A 17,763-nucleotide genomic window follows, 5' to 3' on the forward strand; every position below is an offset into this window, starting at 1 on the left:
CTTGTTACCAAATGACCTGAGTAGCTTTCTATTTTTTAAAGAGAACCTACCTGGAAAATGTTAAACCCTTTAAATGGTCATTTTGTTAAAATGGAAGCTATGAAACAGAAGGGTAATTAGACAAGTAAGTTGCTCTTTGCTCTCCTGCTGATAGGGTAAACCCAGAAGACTCTCAGAGTTCCCACTGCCATATATAAATCAAGACACAAGCTGTGGTTGTAGGAAAACAGTTCTGGGATAATTTTTCATTAGATCCTGGGGGCTCAAGACAACTGACTGAAGAGAAGTAATGGCAGCTCAATGAATAAATGTATGATCCGTGTTCTGTCTCATACACCTGCACGGATGTGCACGCACACACGCACACACACACGGACACATACGTCTTCTCAAAGCTAAAAAGCCTGAACTGTGATGAGATCGCTCAGAAGAAATAGGGCCCTGGACAAAGAATTTTCTAAGGCCAGTGCCACCTCTCTACTGCTACCATTTCCTCCACCCAAAGATTTCCTAAACGTTAGGCCAGCCCTGTTAGTTCATGAGTCAGAGTAAAATAGGAGGCTTTTCTGCTCGAAAGCGACTGGCAATGACTTGGCAAGCCCAGACTGAAGCAGAGCATAGATGAGGGAACCTTCTTAAGATACTGGAGATCCACCCACCCAGGAATGGAATAAAAAAGAATTCTAGGGACACCTGGGTGGCTCAGTCAGTTAAGCATCTGCCTTTGGCTTAGGTCATGATCTCAGTGTCCTGGGATCGAGTCCCATATCCAGAGCAGGGACCCTGCTTCTCCCTCTGCCTGCTGCCCTCCCCCCACCCCACTTCTTGTGCATTCTCTCTCTCTCTTTCTCTCTCTGGCAAATAAATAAATAATATATATATATTTTTTTAAAAAGATAATTCTAGATCCTTAGACTTTTTTGAGGTTAACTTCTTTCCCTGGGGACCTGTCCAGAGACCGACACTAACTCAGTCCGACAAAACAAATGGACCTAAACGTACTGTTCCACGCTGGGCCTCACACTGTGCCCTTCGGACCTCCAAAATTTCTGGCACATAACGCCTCCTCCAGCTCACATTCGGCCCGATACCGTGGCTGCTCAGCGAATCTGTAAGCACCTTTTCCTGACCCGTCTCCCCCACTGTCTGTATCTTCGGTGGCCTCATCCGACCCCACGTGAGAAAAGCTTGGTTTCCTGAGATCAGAATCCTACAAAAAAGGCCCCTCTTGATGAAGGTCACTTAGAACTTAGGCCCAACCCCCTTTTTAAACCCACAAGCTCTGCTGCTTCCTGCGAGCACCAAGACACTTTCCCATTTCTTCTCCCCCGACATGAATGTCTCAAGCACTATAGCCTACGGTGCTGAGACTGGGGCCAATCCACCTGAGGCCGGCGAACGGGAAGCCCCTTGTTCGGCCACGATTGCCGCGAAGCTCGATAGAGACCCAGAGCCTGAAAGGTGACCTACCTGACTTCTAATCCCATTCCCACTCTGGCCGCAGTGGGTCACCGTGTAAGTCACTGAAACCCTCTGAACCTTGGATTCCTCATCTGATTAACGAGACTCTCACACCGGGGGGTCCCCTGCTTTTATCTACTGAGTGAGGCTTTCAAGGTGTTCACGGAACCTTAATATGCTGAGCCCTTTCCACACCGCATGGTGATTTATCCCAAATGCAGATCCCCATCCTTGGCTTTGCCTTTATCCTAAAGAGGAAGACCCACAATCCTAACGCAGCGTTTAAACTGCCTACCCGGAATCTTCATGCTAGTTGTTTTGGGACTTTAAAAAGTAGGGGTGGGGCGCCTGGGTGGCTCAGTGGCTTAAGCCTCTGCCTTTGGCTCAGGTCATGATCTCGGAGTCCTGGGATTGAGTCCCACATCGGGCTCTCTGCTCCGCCTGCCTCTCTGCCTACTTGTGATCTCTCTCTCTCTCTCTCTCTGTCAAATAAAATCTTAAAAAAAAAAAAAATGTAGGGGGAAATATGAAATACCTCCCTAATAGAATCTTACTCTAAAAATGTCAAATCAAATATGAAAAGCAAACGTGCTTATCAATAAAACATACAACTATGTCACTGGTTTTGTTCATTTTAATGACTCCCTTCTCCCCCAGAGGAAATATTTAGAAGGCATCTAAATGATATAAAGTTGCTCTTCTCCTCTCCTATTTATGTCAATATTTTTATTTTAAAACTATATCAACAAAACTTCCAATAAATCTGACCGGTAGCAGTACAGCAATCCGTGGTGAGATTTCAGATGCTCACAGAGATGAAACGCTACCGACTGCACTTCAACATATTGGCAAGGGTTGGTAGGGACTGTGAGGTAATACAGAGAAAAAGTTTTTCAAACACAGGCAAAAGTGCAAGACCTCATTTCCTGAGTATTTAAATATCTATTGACCGCTCCACTGTTCCTACAACTCTCACTGCTATAAACTGTGGCAAAAATACCATATTTTCTCCTTTTCCAGAAAGACAAAAAGCAACCAAAGAATTAACCGGTTAAGACAAAATTTATAAAAGAGCACAACGTATAGCTAAATCAAGTCTACAAATCACAGTTCCTATGGTTTGACTTGCCTCACAGACATCGTCAACAGCATCATCATAATTACAAGTATCTTCATGTCTATGCTGGTATAAAGTTTCTACAGACCTTCTAACATTTTCTAAATAAAACTTCCATCAGAATAGAAGGGATGAGAAAGAACATGGTCTAAATGTTGCCCTGCCCGTGGGGAAATGAAGACAGAAATCAATGGATTTCCTCCAAATCACAACCTAGGGAACAGGAAAAGTCGAAATCAAAAGCTAGAGCATGGTATCTTGCCAGACACAGGGGAGAAGCTCAGTTAAGACGTACGGAGGGGTACTAAAACTCATGTGATACTCTAGTTTTGTCCCATGATGCTCTGCTATCAAAATGTCCTTGGTAAAATTTAATGTGCCTATGAGACTAGTCAAGTTCTTACACTTCTCCATGCGCATTTTAAAATGTGTGTAGTTTGCCTGTTTTGTCTGAATGACAAAGAAACGAGGCTTCCTTTCTACTGCTCAACCAGTAATCAAAGGCATTCCTCACCTATGCTGTTGTTGTTAAAAACTGCTGCTTGGGGCGCCTGGGTGGCTCAGTGGGTTAAGCCACTGCCTTCGGCTCAGGTCATGATCTCAGGGTCCTGGGATCGAGTCCCGCATCGGGCTCTCTGCTCGGCAAGGAGCCTGCTTCCCTCTCTCTCTCTGCCTGCCTCTCCGTCTACTTGTGATTTCTCTCTGTCAGATAAATAAATAAAATCTTAAAAAAAAAAAAAAATCTGCTGCTTGAAGTCCCCTTTTTCTTTTTTATACTGTTGTCTTTCTTTATTTGACCTAAGGGTAGATATGAAAAACTCAGTGGGTTAGGCCTCTGACTCCTGATCTCGGCTCAGGTCTCGATCTGATGGTCATGAGTTCAAGCCCCACATTGGGATCCATGCCAGGCATGGAAACTCCTTAAAAACAAACAAACAGAACCCAAAAAACTAAATTTCCTCATGAAATTGTGGAACAAATTTTCATCTATTGATGTGTTTCTGTAAAAAATTTGGAAAGGACCCCCAAGGTCCTTGATATTGCCAAAAAATAATAAAATGTATATGAATTTATATTAGAACAGCAGGTGAATATCATATACCCAGATTCTAGCTCCGAACGTCACCCGCTAACCATGTGCCAGACCCTGTGCCTCTATTACCTCTCTTGGTTTTTCAAAAACCTCACAAGGTTAAGTTCTATCTTCAGTCCTATGTTCACAAATAAACAGGCTCAAGTAAATAGGGTCTTAAAGGTTATGAAAATTGTGCAGGTCCAGGAAGTGGGAGAGTCAGGGCTAGACTCTCGGACCCCCTGACCCCACAGCTTGATCCTTACTGTCTCTAGCAACAACAAGTAATGTTCATTCAGTCCTCATTCTACACCACATGCGTGCTGGGCACGCCCGGTGCAGTTTTTTACTAATCATTCACATTTCATTTGCAAATGCTACTGTTGCTACCATCACTTTACAGAAGATGAAAGGGAAGATCAGAAAGGTTTAAGTAACCTTTAAAAAAAAAAAAAAAAGGCATAGTGGGGCCCTGGGTGACTCAGTCAGTTAAGCACCTGCCTTTGGCTCAGATCATGATCCCGGGATCCTGGCAGTGAGCAGCCCTGCGTCGGGCTCTAGGGTCTGCGGGGAGCCTGCTTCTCCTTCTCCCTCTGCCTAACACTCTCCCTGCTTGTGCTCTCTCTCTCTCTCTTAAAAAGTAGGCAAAGTGAAAAGCATCTCTTTGACATGAAATAGCTGTACTGGCCCTCCATGCTTCCTTGATTCTGCTATACTTTGGCAGACAGGCTGGCCTGGCTGGGTAAGGCAATGCTGTGCATACCTGTGGGTACCTTGCTCTCATCTACAAGAGTCAAAGAAAAATTCTTGAGTTGCCAAGGTGAAACCCATCATACCAGTAAACAGCAAAAAGCCCTTCAATCCTTCGATCAGTGAATTCTATACCTAAATAAAATAATTATTGCTTTCATAAAATGTCTCTCTTTGCCACTGACAGAGTGTAAACCGAACCAGTATGTCCGCAATAGCCTTTAAATAACCAAGGAGAGAGATCAAAATAAAAATAAATCTTGACCAGATTTATAGGTGGCACCTTGATTAGTTCTTGTTTTTTTTTCCTTCAAATAAGCAATACCTGAAAAAAATGAAAATGGAATGTTGAGACCAGATATCTTGTAATAGATGGGGTTTCGCTGACATACAGGATAGCACAATACCGAAAATCTAATGCTTGCCCATCGTTCGTGAGGCTTACCAGCAAGGTAGAGCCCAGAAAAAGAAAAGGGGATTTTTTTCAGGATGTGGCATGGTGCAACCACTTGAATTTGAATGAACTATCATTTTTTTTTTTTTAACTATGCTTCTTGAAGTTTTTGTTTGTTTGTTTGTTTTTGTTTTTAAATGTGGCAGCACTCTGTCATTTTCTCCACACAACCAATCATTCATTGCTAATGGTAACGATTTTTTGACTCAAAAATTCTAGAGACCTGGGGCGCCTGGGTGGCTCAGTGGGTTAAAGCCTCTGCCTTCGGCTCAGGTCATGATCCCAGGGTCCTGGGATCGAGCCCTGCATCGGGCTCTCTGCTCAGTGGGGAGCCTGCTTCCCCCTCTCTCTCTCTTTGCCTGCCTCTCTGCCTACCTGTGATCTCTGTCTGTCAAATAAATAAATAAATAAAATCTTTAAAAAAAATATCTCTCCACAAACATGTAAAAAAAAAAAAAATTCTAGAGACACCTGGGTGGCTCAGTCGGTTAAGCCTCTGCCTTCGGCCCAGGTCATGATCCCAGGGTCCTAGGACCGAGCCCCACATCGGGCTCCAGAAGGCTGCTTCTCCCTCTGCCTGCAGCTCTCCCTCCTTGCACTCTTTCTCTCTGACAAATAAATAAATAAAGTCTTTTGAAAAAAACATTCTAATGTTAAAATCCGATGGAGTTCATTCAGACATAATTCCGGCACTGGCTAACGAGAAGGCATAGCCTGTAAGAATTTAACGATGCACAACGTGATGCAACCGGATCATCTGCCCACTAAGCCATCACTTCCCTTTGGCACCCTACATCATTAGTAGAAACATCAGTCAATAAAACCAGGGATTATCGTTTTTAAAAGAGTAAAGTCTCCTTTTTCTATAAACCACCTTTTTCATGAAAACTTCTTTATTTCCCTCAGGCAGCCCTTGATCGAAGATGTATTTGGCTAGTTGAATAAAAATACCTGTTAAAGGAAAGAAGGTTCCCATCAAAGCTGTTGAAATCTGATTTCATTTCAGATTCTATAACTAATGTTGTTTTTTGTTTAAATAGATTTTGTCTGTCAATTTCCAGGCCTGCTGTGCCATCAGCCTGTAAGGACCGCTGTGGTCAACACGGGGGTTGTAGCAGCAAATTTTATTATGGACTGGTAATTGAATTGAACAGGTTTACATTTGAATAGATTTACTACATCATGATCCCTGACATACTGCACGGGACCGAAATCCCTCTCCATCCATAAAGATACATTTAAGACAGTATCACTCTCTCCAGGCTGAGGAGGCCAGTCTTGAGCCAAGGAGATGGCCAAACATAATTGTGTATTTATATGCAGGGTGCAGTGCAATATTTCACGACATTTTTAAGTACAAAAGAAAAGGAATATTCCGTATTTACTCATAGCCATCCTTTTGCAGGGAGGGGCTTAGAGAACTGGCATTTTCCCATCAAAGTGGGCATAAGAAGTAAAGGAAAATAAATTATTGTTGGAGTATATCAGCAACAGCAGCAATTCCCTTGAAAACAGACCCTCTAAAGGCTTGATAACAGCAACTGAAGAGGTGTGAATTACAGATAAGCACCGGCCCATTTCTTTCACCAATATTGTTTAATTAAACACAGTTCACACCTCCTGGGTCACTCTATTCACCTTCCAGAGTGCTCCTGCTTAAAAACCACAATGAGGGAAATTATTTAAGGGACACTTTATTTCTGTTTTCACTTCATCCATAAACCTGGGAGTGCAAAGAGGTGAAAAAATCGTAGTAGTAAAATTAAACTAGTCAAAAAAATTCTATCAACCTGTAAATGGAAACACATCTCCACGTCCTTTAGTTTTTGAAAATAAAATCCACATCTAGGACACATCCATCCAAAGTGCTAACTGATCTATTACTTTTATAACACTTTAAAAAATGGATTTGTTCTTTGAACATTATTCCTCGACTCCCAACTTCTAATTAACCATTTCTGAATGAGCTTTAAGTTCCGTGTGAGTCTCTACACCTCAACTAAGTGGCAATATAATGACCGGAAATGGACCATCAGTTACTTCTCACGTTACTGTGAAGGAGGTTTTGTTTGTTATCTGCGCTAGGATTTAAGGCAATTACCAGGATAAAGTTTCAAACTCAAAAGGAGTAAGCTGTCACCATCATTCTAACTCAAAGGAAAATTCCTCGTCTTGTGGGTTGGGTCATTATGGTTGGGTTTTTTATACATATTTCTTCCTTTATCAAAACTCTCCCACTGGCTTTTCCATGTCCGTTTTCTCTAGCAAGAACAACCATATTTGACTTTCTCACTGCCCCACCGCTAGAGCCTAGACTCGTGCCTGGCACACAGGAGTAACGTAATAAATATTTAGCAAGTGGATTATAAATGTAAAATATATCAACTGTGAAAAATCCTAATGGTGCCAAAGGCTGTACAGAGGAAAGAGTATTGTATTCATACGCGCCCTCCTCGTTGCACTCATAGTGTCACACTGTCCCCAATCCTTGTTCATCACACTTCCACTTCTCCACGTCCAGTCCAGCATGAAGCACACATTTCCCTCGTACCATTCTTTTTCCTTTTTCTCTCTACAGATATTTTAATATGAATGATTAAAATAGACAAGGTTATACATTTTTAATACAAATACATATTCTTATATAAAAATAAACTCATATATACACTGAATCATACAACTAGTGAACTTGGACTTTACTTTTTTATTATTATTTTTTTACTTGACAATATATCTTGTGTGATGTTTTATAAGGCTTTAATGATAAAGTCATACACTCTTTGTTTATAGCTCCCCCCCCTGCAACCCCACTCCAGGGGAAGAGGAGAGGCAAAGATAAGAAGAGTTTGAGAGGGTCTTCTTTGTTCCTTGTCAAATGATGGGTTAGTTCTGAGCGGTCTAATAAAGGGTGGAGAAATGGGGTATGAATTCTACATCCCCCCCAAAATAAGTGATCCATTCACCTTTCTTGCATTAAGAACAAACCAGGAAAAATTATGAGATCTAGGAATGCCAATTCCTGGTTTGCTGAAGCTTTGGTTTGTTCTTAGGGAATAAACACTTGGATCTATTTGCATTTAGAAGTTAAAAAACAAGGGATCTCCAGTAAGACCAAATATATAAACTAATAGGGCTAACCCCATGATATGTCATGACTCAACAGAAGCAATACATTTAAATGTAGTTTGTAATTTGCCTAATTTTCTTTTAAACTTTTGTCACTTCATAAAATTATCATATTTATATTAAACTCTGGCAAATTTTCTGAAGAGAAAGAGATAGTAAAATCTAAAACCATAAAAAAAGAAACACACATCTACAAAAACAAACATACAGACAAGGATGCATTTAAAAACAAAAACAAAAAACCTACCCAGGCTTTCCAAAGAAAAGAATAACTTCTTCCTAGCTTCAAACTAAAATGTTAGTTTCCTTGGACATGCTGACATATACAAATATTTCAGGACCTTGGATATGGGTGAAAGAATTCAGTGAATTCTAAAATCTGACCCTCTGCTCGGTTCTTGGCTCTACCACTTGTGAGCTGTGTGAGCTCAAGCCATAACTGAATCCTTGGTCACTGTTATTATTCTGAGTTTGTTGATGTTTCCCCTGAGTGAAAGCAACAATTTTAGTATCATTATTACAAGCTTTTTAGAAAAGAACCTAAGTTCAAAGGATAAGATTGGAAAAAAATAAAGAGTGTGTTAAACCTAATATTCATTTTTTTAAAAAAGTGATGACAATAAGAAATGATGGGTCTGTTAATTAGCTCCACTGTGGCAATGATCTTACAATACATATGTATATCAAAACTTCAAGTCATACACCTTAAATATACACAATTCTTATTTGTCAATTACATCTTAGCAATGGTGGAGGAGAAAATCTCCCTGCAAACTTAGAAATGAGAAGAAACACAAAAAGACAAGGACTAGCCTCTTGGTGTCCTTTGTCCTTTGCCTTCTGCAACTCGTAAAGATGAAAAGAGTCAGAATTACCAAGCATACCTGGCGCATTTAGCTGCACATCAGATGTTTTCTACCTTGTCCCTTCCTGTTGATATCATGCAGTTAGCCAGGACATATCGGAAAACTCAGGCATAAAGATGTATTCTGCCATCGGATTCGGAGTGCTTAGTGTGACCTCATCTTTTTCCGGTTTTCCCTAGTGTCTCCATCATTCCCTGCACGCGCCCTTCCCCCATCCCCAACCGAAAGCACAGGCCCCCGGCCACACGCCTTACCTTCCTTCAGCATGCCCACTTTCAAACACTTCATGAAGCGGCAAGCCTGGCAGGATTTACGTCTGCGCTTGGTGATTTCACATTCATTCGTGGCAGGGCAGCTGTATTCTATATTACCTAAAACACAGGGTTGGAAGAAAAGCAGTTAGATTCGCAAGATCCAGGAAACGTGAGCATCCCAAAGGCAATGCCTACTCTGCTCCGTCCGCCTCCCTTCTCAAAAGGACAAGTCACATGAGACTCGTTAGGATGTCACAAACATCACGAAGCTGGACATTCTGTGGCAACCGCCTAAGACACACCGAATAGGGGCACCTGGGTGGCTCAGTCAGTGAAGGGTCTGACTCTTGACTTTGGTTCGAATCATGATCTGAGACTTGAGATCGAGCCCCATGCTTCAGACTCCCTCTCCCTCTCCCTCTGCCCCCCCCCCCGCCTCTCTCTCTCTTTCTCTCTCTCCTCCCCCCAAGGGGGAAAAAAAAAAGCACGAATATTTAGAAGATACATGGTAAAAGATCTCAAAAGACCAAGTTTAAAGTTAGCCTTTAGGGTGCCTGGGTGCCTCAGTTGGTTAAGGGACTGCCTTCGGCCCAAGTCAGGATCCTTGAGTCCCGGGATCGGGTCCCGCATCGGGATGGGGAGTCGGCTTCTCCCTCTGACCTTCTCCCCTCTCATGCTCTCTCTCACACTCTCTCTCTCTCAAGTAAATTAAGTCTTTAAAAATAAATAAATAAATGTTTATAAAAAATAAAAAATTAAAAAAAAATTTTTAAAAAGCAGCTCAAACATTCAAGATAACTAATCTAATCTCTAAACTAGAGGAGGGATGTTTTTTCCTAATACTGTAATAAAAAAAGCTGCCGTCATATTTAAAATAAATAAATAAATAAATAAATAAATAAATAAAGTTAGCCTTTAAAACATTATGCTTAGTCTACCCATGCAAAATAACAATCTTCTGGAATTTTAGAATCCCAAAGAAATTTCAAAGCAAATTATTTCCATAAAAGCATGAACCTCAAAATCATACTCTTGTATCATCAGCCCTGGATTTCTATTGGTTACTAATTTTCCAATGTATCAGGCTTATTGTCCTTGTGACACTAAGCAGCATAAACCCCGCTGTGAAAAATGATCAGCAGGCTAATCTGGGCCCCCGACAGTAAGCTCCTAGAGGGCAGGGACGTTAATGACGTGGTTCTCCTGGCCACGCTTACCCAGGCCTTACAACATAGTTCTCTGCTGAGTAAACGTTTATTGAGGACCAGGAGGACAACGAGGACACTGGTCGTCATCACCATGTTTGTTACATTTGCATAAGGAATTCCAAACACCCAAGCTCCAAGGAAGTATTATAAACAAAAATAAACTGCTAGGAAACGGTATTTTTAATGTCAGAGTTGACGTTACTTACGGCCCTACGTACACATCTGAAGCGATACATATGTAGCCAGAAGAAGATCCAAACTTTAACTTGAAATTCTTTCTCAATTAATGCCAATGACAGTGTGTGGGATGTGCTCTAGGGCTGCCTACAGCTTTGTAAAGAAGCTGCCTTTAAAATAAAGCCTCTCTCCCCTATCAGCTCTGTCACACAGTGCTTGAAGGTCTTTCCTTACTTCCTAACCCTTTCCCCTTGTGATTAAGTGCATTAGTATCTTAATGAAAATGCATTCTGTTTATTGCCCTCTTGGGAAGGGGGAGGTCATCACACCAAATGCATAAATTGTCATCAGAGACGGTCCGAGCATAATTGCAATTTTGCTGCTCCATGTTTGCAAGACTCAGGGTCCGTCTAAGTCCCCTGAAACATGCACAGATTCTAGTAATTAGCATAGAGTCTGCCTGGGACCACAGCATTGATGAAATATTTCAGAGTTAATCACACTTTGTAAACACTGATTTATATTGACTACCTTTCTCCAGACTGATGTCTCCTCATTAAATATCACATTAGTGGATTGCAGGATTGTACCAAGACTCAACTACTCAGCAACTGCTAATCCAACAGGAAGTAATACCTAACCACTTATAACTACTGCAAATTGGTTAAGTATGCATGACTGAAATATCTGTTTTTTAAAAAACTGTGCATTATAACTTGAGATAAGCCTATCAAAATTATTTGGCTCACTTAGCATTCTAACTCAGGGCATGTATAATAATAAAAGCAACTATTTTTTAACATAAGAGGTTAAATAATAAGATAATTATTAATTGCATCAACAGAGGCACACACCATCACCTTCTTCGGGGATGTTACTAATACCCAAAAAATTAAGGATAAGTCAAAGGGAAGCAGCCTGGCTGGGTCATGGCTGAGAATAAAAGGATTTAGAGTTGAACTTTAGATGAACCATTTTTCACTGCTGAGTTTCTTTAACCATCACTGAAAATGTATTTCCCATCCAGGGAGTGTTGCTAGTAATTTCCTAGGGGTTAATTAGTATTCTACTACCAGAACTTTCCACTCCACTTACCTCTTCCTAGTCTTATTTAAAAAGAAACTCAGTCTTTGCTTTCTTACTAAGAGATGAACAATAACTAGTTAGGGGGAAAAAATGGCTTCCAAATAGCATTTCGTGCCCCTTTTTGCCTGGAAAGTCAGTATGAAGTCCTCACTTTGCTTACTTTCCAGTACTAAAGCATGACCCACATTTTTAACCCAACATTGGATAGGGTGACCCACTATCTCCTTCCCACCCCACAAAAAAAATCAGCTTTCATTTCAGACTGGTTCCTCTTCCTCTGAAAATTCTATGCTCAGCCTCCATGAGAACACACTTCTGACAGGAACCTGGATCAGGCCTGTGTAAACTCACACCCGGACTAAACAGATATCTCCTAACTGGATTTTGTGCCTCCATTCCATTCCCCCTGGAGTCCAGACTGCGTACCTCTTCTGAGGACAGCTTAATTTTAAAAACAAACAAACAAACAAAAATCAAAAACAAAACAAACAAACAAAAAAACCTTAATTTAAAAAAATCACTACTTCTATGGTCCATTGAATTAAATACAGACTATTAGATTAGCAAACAAAATCGCCACTCCAATATGACACCCATCTACTTATCTAGCAATATTACAATTATCACCTTATATGAACTTCCTGAGGTAGCCAAGTCAATTTATTCATTTTTTGCTGTGTCCTTCAGACTTCCCTCTGAGAATGATCTATCTTTACCCCTCTTTTCTTCTTAAAATTACTTCCAAGGCTCACTGTTCAACTCAAATTCCATCCAAATTTTTCATGAAAACCTCTCAGACCATCATAGCAGAAAATGAGTTCTCGGTTCCATATCTTTTTGTGTACTCTCATCACATACAGACACACTGGATCTTGTCATACCTTTTTTGCAAGCATATTACCCATTAGATGGTAAGATCCTAGAGGCAAGGACCATTTCTTATATAGTAGAAAAATCTTCCTCCAAAAGGTAGTAAATAAAAATTGTATGCTTCAAAAAAAGTTGTATTTCCTTGATATCTCAAGGTCATTGCTATGAACACCAATTATGATGCTATAATGTAGTAATGTCCACAAGGTGAAGGAGCCAGCTGTCCCATCAGGAAGCAATATTAAGAACACTAGGAAAACAATTCCACAAATGAAAAAAAAAAAAAAAGTATTAGGAAGCCTAATTAATTTTTCAAAACCTTGAAAAGTAGCTTTGACAAAAATGGAAATGCAAGGTAAAACAGAAAGAGATCATTGAAGGGAAAACAAAACAAAACAAAAAAATCAAAGCCTTCTGGGGAGCAAAATGTGAAAATAAAAAAAAAAAAAAGTAAGAGACTTTAAAGAAGATAAAGTGCATCTTGATATGAATAGGATAAGAATAAAAGAAAAATAAAACATGAAAATGTTTTAAAACATGAAAAAACAGGCAGAGGGCACTAAGAGGGTTAATTTTTATCTTGTTACAGTACTTAATGTTACTTACAAAGTAGATGTTCTCAGAACTGGAGCCACATTGGAGAAAATATTTAGGAGCGATGAAATGATAATAGCTAAATCTATGAATGACTCGTCTAAGAATGATTATATAAGGATTTTAAATTCAAAAAACAGAAGGAAAATTGTACGATTACCACCTGAGAGCTTCAGATCACATACAAAGAAGTACCCTAGTTTCCTTTCTAACCATCACATTCCAGAATTCTTCAATGACAAAAGGAAACATAAAGGCAGAGAAATTTTTAATAGTGCCTCAGAATGAACTCCTGAGGGAGAACCTTTGTCTTATTCATTCCTTGATCCTTGGTGCTGATCCAGGAGCCTGGAATTGTGGATCATGTGCTTGGGTTCAGAGAAGTCCACAGTTTTACAGAGGAGATAAGACATGTAAGCAAGGAACAATACAATTTAATGTGGGGGGCAATGGTTCTGGATTCACAACTAGCACGCACATACACACATATGCATTCCCACAAATGCAGACATTATGCCTAAGAAAGTCAAGCAAGGGGTGCCTGGGTGGCTCAGATGGTTAAGCTCTGCCTTTGGTTCAGGTCATGATCTCCAGGTCCTGGGATGGAGCCCTATGTCGGGCTCAGAGCTCAGCAGGAACCTGCTTCTCCCTCTCTCTTTGTCTCTCCCCCTGCTTGTGTGCTTGCTCTCTCTCTAAGGAATAAATAAAATCTTTAAAATAATAAAAAAAGTAAAGTCAATGAATTTTCAATCTAGGAGTGGAATGACTGAACTATGTTGTGAAAAATGAATAAGTAACTACATTGAGGTAAGGAACCTTCCCAAAACTACAGGCAACAAAACATGTTTTGTAAAAATTTCACTGTGAATGGATGGAAATTATAGCGGCCTTGAATGTTTTCACAAATGATATATTTTCAGCTTAAGTGTATAGAAATTGTTTACGATGAATTAGGTATCCTCCAGCCAAATTTCAATAAATTAGCTTTGACATACATGAGTGATAACCTTGATTTCACTAAGTAACACTGGTTTATATCTTGAAAAACAAATCAACATTATTCTAAAGAACTTATGTGCTGGAGGAAAACCTCTATCATTTCAAAGCCCTCCCATTGAGTTACTTAGTTCATCGTTGCTGGCTATGATCGCCAACCCAACAAAGTGTTTGATCCCCGTTAGAGTCTACACAGATTCTGCCCTTGAACTATCTTCCCTGGTGCTTTTTCTATGCAACAACAACAACAACAAAATAACCATTTTATCCTAAAAATGTGCGGCCCCAAGCACCTGGATAATAATGTTACATCTGTTTTGGTACCGGCTCAAAGACATGACTCCCAGGAGACCACCTGATCTCTACGGGGCCCTTGTTTTTCTTAGATTCACGAAAAGTGGAAACTACACAACAGCCATAGCAACGGTGGGCACCTGAAATGTGAACACTGGACAGTCCATCAGGAGGATACAGAAGTTATTGTTCATAAGCCAAGGATCCTCATTTCACACATGGAGTTTTCTTGGGTCACAGCTTGCGATTTCCTGGGACACATTGGTTAGACGGCACCAGGGACTGAATTAGGCAGCTACTGAGGACAGGACTGGAATCTTCCCAGTTTTGTCAAGAGCTGGGGAAGCGAGCTCTGTTGCAGAAGGAACCAGATGAACAGGAAAACTCTGGGTTTTTAAAGCAGGCTGACAAGAATGACGGAGCAATTTATAATATCTCCTGGCAGCTTTTCAGAAAGTCTTGGGCTCTGATTACTTCTTTCAGACTCTTTTGTACAATTAGTTTGTAGGCAATATAATTTTCTCACTTACCGCTTAATAGAATCTTGCAGCTAGCCGGGGAGGGAATAACAGGGTGTATGTGAAGTTCCAGCCTGCAGTGCCAGTGGATAATTTGTATATTCCTTTCAGTCACTTAATGGACTTTTACAGTTTGGCAGTAAAAGGGCTGAATGATGTAAATTAGCATGGCATCTCAAAATAAAAATATATGTCAAATCCTTACTCCCAACGCACATCACTCATACATGGGAATGATGCGTTTGGCTTTATGTCGTGCCTAAGAGTCGTCCTCCTTTTCACTCATACAGACATCATAATTGTAAAACCCATTTGAAAGCATTTGTATATTTCCCCCAATTGTTTTAATTTTGTTAACAGAACCAAATGGCTTGAGATGACCCACAGGGCACTCCAAGTGGGGTTTATCCAATTGTTTTCCAACATTAAGTGATTTTAAAATAATGGCATTTGGCTCGGTACACAATTACAGAGCGTTAAAAACATGCAGCCAATAACCTGTAGTATTTTTGCTTTAAATGATCAAAAATATAAGAAAAAGAAAGAAAACCCACTACTGTTTCGTAGTAAAGGTTTTTCCATACAGCGATACAACTTCCCTTTCACTCCTTTCTCTTTCTTGTTTGTGTTTGTTTTTGTTTTTGTTTTTCTCTGTCTTGTTATTAATGCTAGTTTTTTCCTTATTACTTTCTGCCCATTCTATCTGAAATTGAAATTGTCTCTTTAACTGGGATTCTGTAATATGGAACAAAAACTGATTATATATCTCTAGCAAAAAAGTCATAGTCCCATCAAGGGACAGACTTTTTAAGTTTTTACAAAGAATCCCAAGTTAGACTTCAAAATAAGTTACCTAAGGACACTAAAACCTGTTCCCAAGGGATTGCTCTGATACTTTTTGAAGCTCCCTTTAAAACCTGTCACTAGAGTCACTTTATAAAAGGGGGTACAGTCCAAATACATTTCAATCATAATCCCTTAAAACATCTGACCACCTTCTTTATCACAAGACATGAGGCCAAATGAGGTCTTCCATTATTAAATTTCACATTTACCTTCAAATTTCAAAGATCTCCGATCACTGGTGACATTTTGAGAACCTGCCTCAAGCTCTAAAAGAGGATGCCCAAAAGTATGAGAAGGAGTGGTGGAGTCAGGCCCCCAAAGGGGAGGCAAGTCCCCTGTGACATGGAGCCTGTGGCGTCCTGAGGTAGGAGGAAAGGAGCGTCACTGCCAGCTCACGGTCACATCCACCTCTTAGCAAAGCAATTTCACACACAGGATGAGGCTAGAGTCAAATGTTCTTTGCCTTTCTGCTGCCCTTCTACCTTCTAAAAATATGAGATGGAAGATAGGGTATAGCAAGTCTTTTTGATCTTTGGTTCTTTCATGTTCTATAGGATTAAATTCAGAGAATCACAGAGTATACAAGAGCCGTAATAGTATTGCAATACTATATAGTATTGCGATTCTATAGTATCGCAATGAGGCTCAGGCTTAGTTCCCACATGCAAAGAGACGTCGACTTGTCTTTAAGCGTGAAAAGAACAGAAGGAAACCTACAAGCAGGCAGGCTCATAAAGTCCGAGCACTGTCTACTGGAGACTGTGGACTGGCTACTTGGACTGGAGACCAAGACCATATGCTCTGGTTTCATCATCCAGGGATGTGTACTGGGTGAGCCACTGAGCTTATAGTAGGTACCAACCATCTCTCTCGATGATATATCTAACCACAAGATTGTACTGACCTTTGAATTAAACTAAAAATAGATTAGCAGGTGAGGCATCTAGGTAGATCAGTCCATTAAGCAGCTGACTCTTCATTCTGGCTCAGGTCACGATCTCAGGGTTGTGAGACTGAGCCCCACATCAGGCTCCACACTGACCATGGAACCTGCTTAAGATTCTCTCTCTCTCCCTCTTCCTCCCCCACCAACTCATGTCCTCGCTCTCTCTCTCTCTCTTTCTCTCTTAAAAAAAATTAAAGAATAAAAAATAGACTGGCAGGAAAACAGTGTTGTAAAATGGAGGTGAAATTATTCAGCCTTTTTTTTTTTCCAGGTTAAACAAAACATATCCTACACCTTAGTTTCCCTCAAATTTGTAAACATGGACATTCCTTTATTGCCTTAATTCCACAACTGTTGAGTCAATACTAGGCCCTATGCATATTCATCTCAAATGAAAGGTGGAAAAAAATGTTGTATGCCCATTGCATGTCCTTCCTTCACATACTACTTGCATAGGGTTTAGAAAGACACCTGGAAATGAATGAGTAAAGGCAGAGGAGGAGAGAAAGAGAAGAGAAATGGTAGGTGAAGGTCCAAGTTAGAGCTCTGCCATTCATTAGCCGTGTGAACTTGAACGAGTTGCTTTACCTTTACTACTCTAGGATTACTAAAATATAAAAAAGGAACAATTATGTGTACTTTGTACATGAATTACATGAACTATAGAAAATGAAATCATAGGTCATGTTGTTCACCCTTCTGAAAACAGAACGGAGAGACATTATAAGATGTCACCCATTACTAAATACCTTCACTCTAAGACCTAAACCTGAGTTTGGGAATATTACAAAACAACCTTCCTCAGTTTATGCAAGAGTGTGAAAATGAACGTGCCATTCACCCAGAGAAGCCGAAGGAAAATTTTGCCTTGCCAACAATTCCACTATACATGGCTATATTTTATAGATACTAGGAGGAAAGGAAGAAAGGTAATAGCTGAAGTCATTTTTTTTTTAAAGCACAAAATTGTCTAAGAAGTGAATTTCTGAGACATCAACCACAGCTCCTTGCACGCACTTCCTGTCACTCCACCAGAGCTCCCACTATGTCTTACTGGGCGTAATCTGATTATAATCGAGGGCAAGGATTTGCCAAGCCCTTCCAAATCCCACCTCGGCTTTATCCCTT

At 40.3% G+C, this 17,763-nt stretch overlaps 1 protein-coding gene across 15 annotated transcripts in view; it reads right to left on the reverse strand.

Annotated features, from left to right (window-relative positions):
- The window catches only part of ESRRG (estrogen related receptor gamma), a 621,316-nt gene that overhangs the window by 149,362 nt on the left and 454,191 nt on the right, over nt 1-17,763 (reverse strand). For all 15 annotated transcript variants that reach the window (XM_082703835.1, XM_082703840.1, XM_082703828.1 and 12 more), the window contains one exon: nt 9,101-9,217. In XM_082703835.1, coding sequence (XP_082559961.1) covers nt 9,101-9,217 — 117 coding nt within the window. The remainder of the gene's footprint in view (nt 1-9,100; nt 9,218-17,763) is intronic.

This window comes from Mustela nivalis (genome assembly GCF_964662115.1).
Source record: "Mustela nivalis genome assembly, chromosome: 16".
NCBI lineage: Eukaryota > Metazoa > Chordata > Mammalia > Carnivora > Mustelidae > Mustela > Mustela nivalis.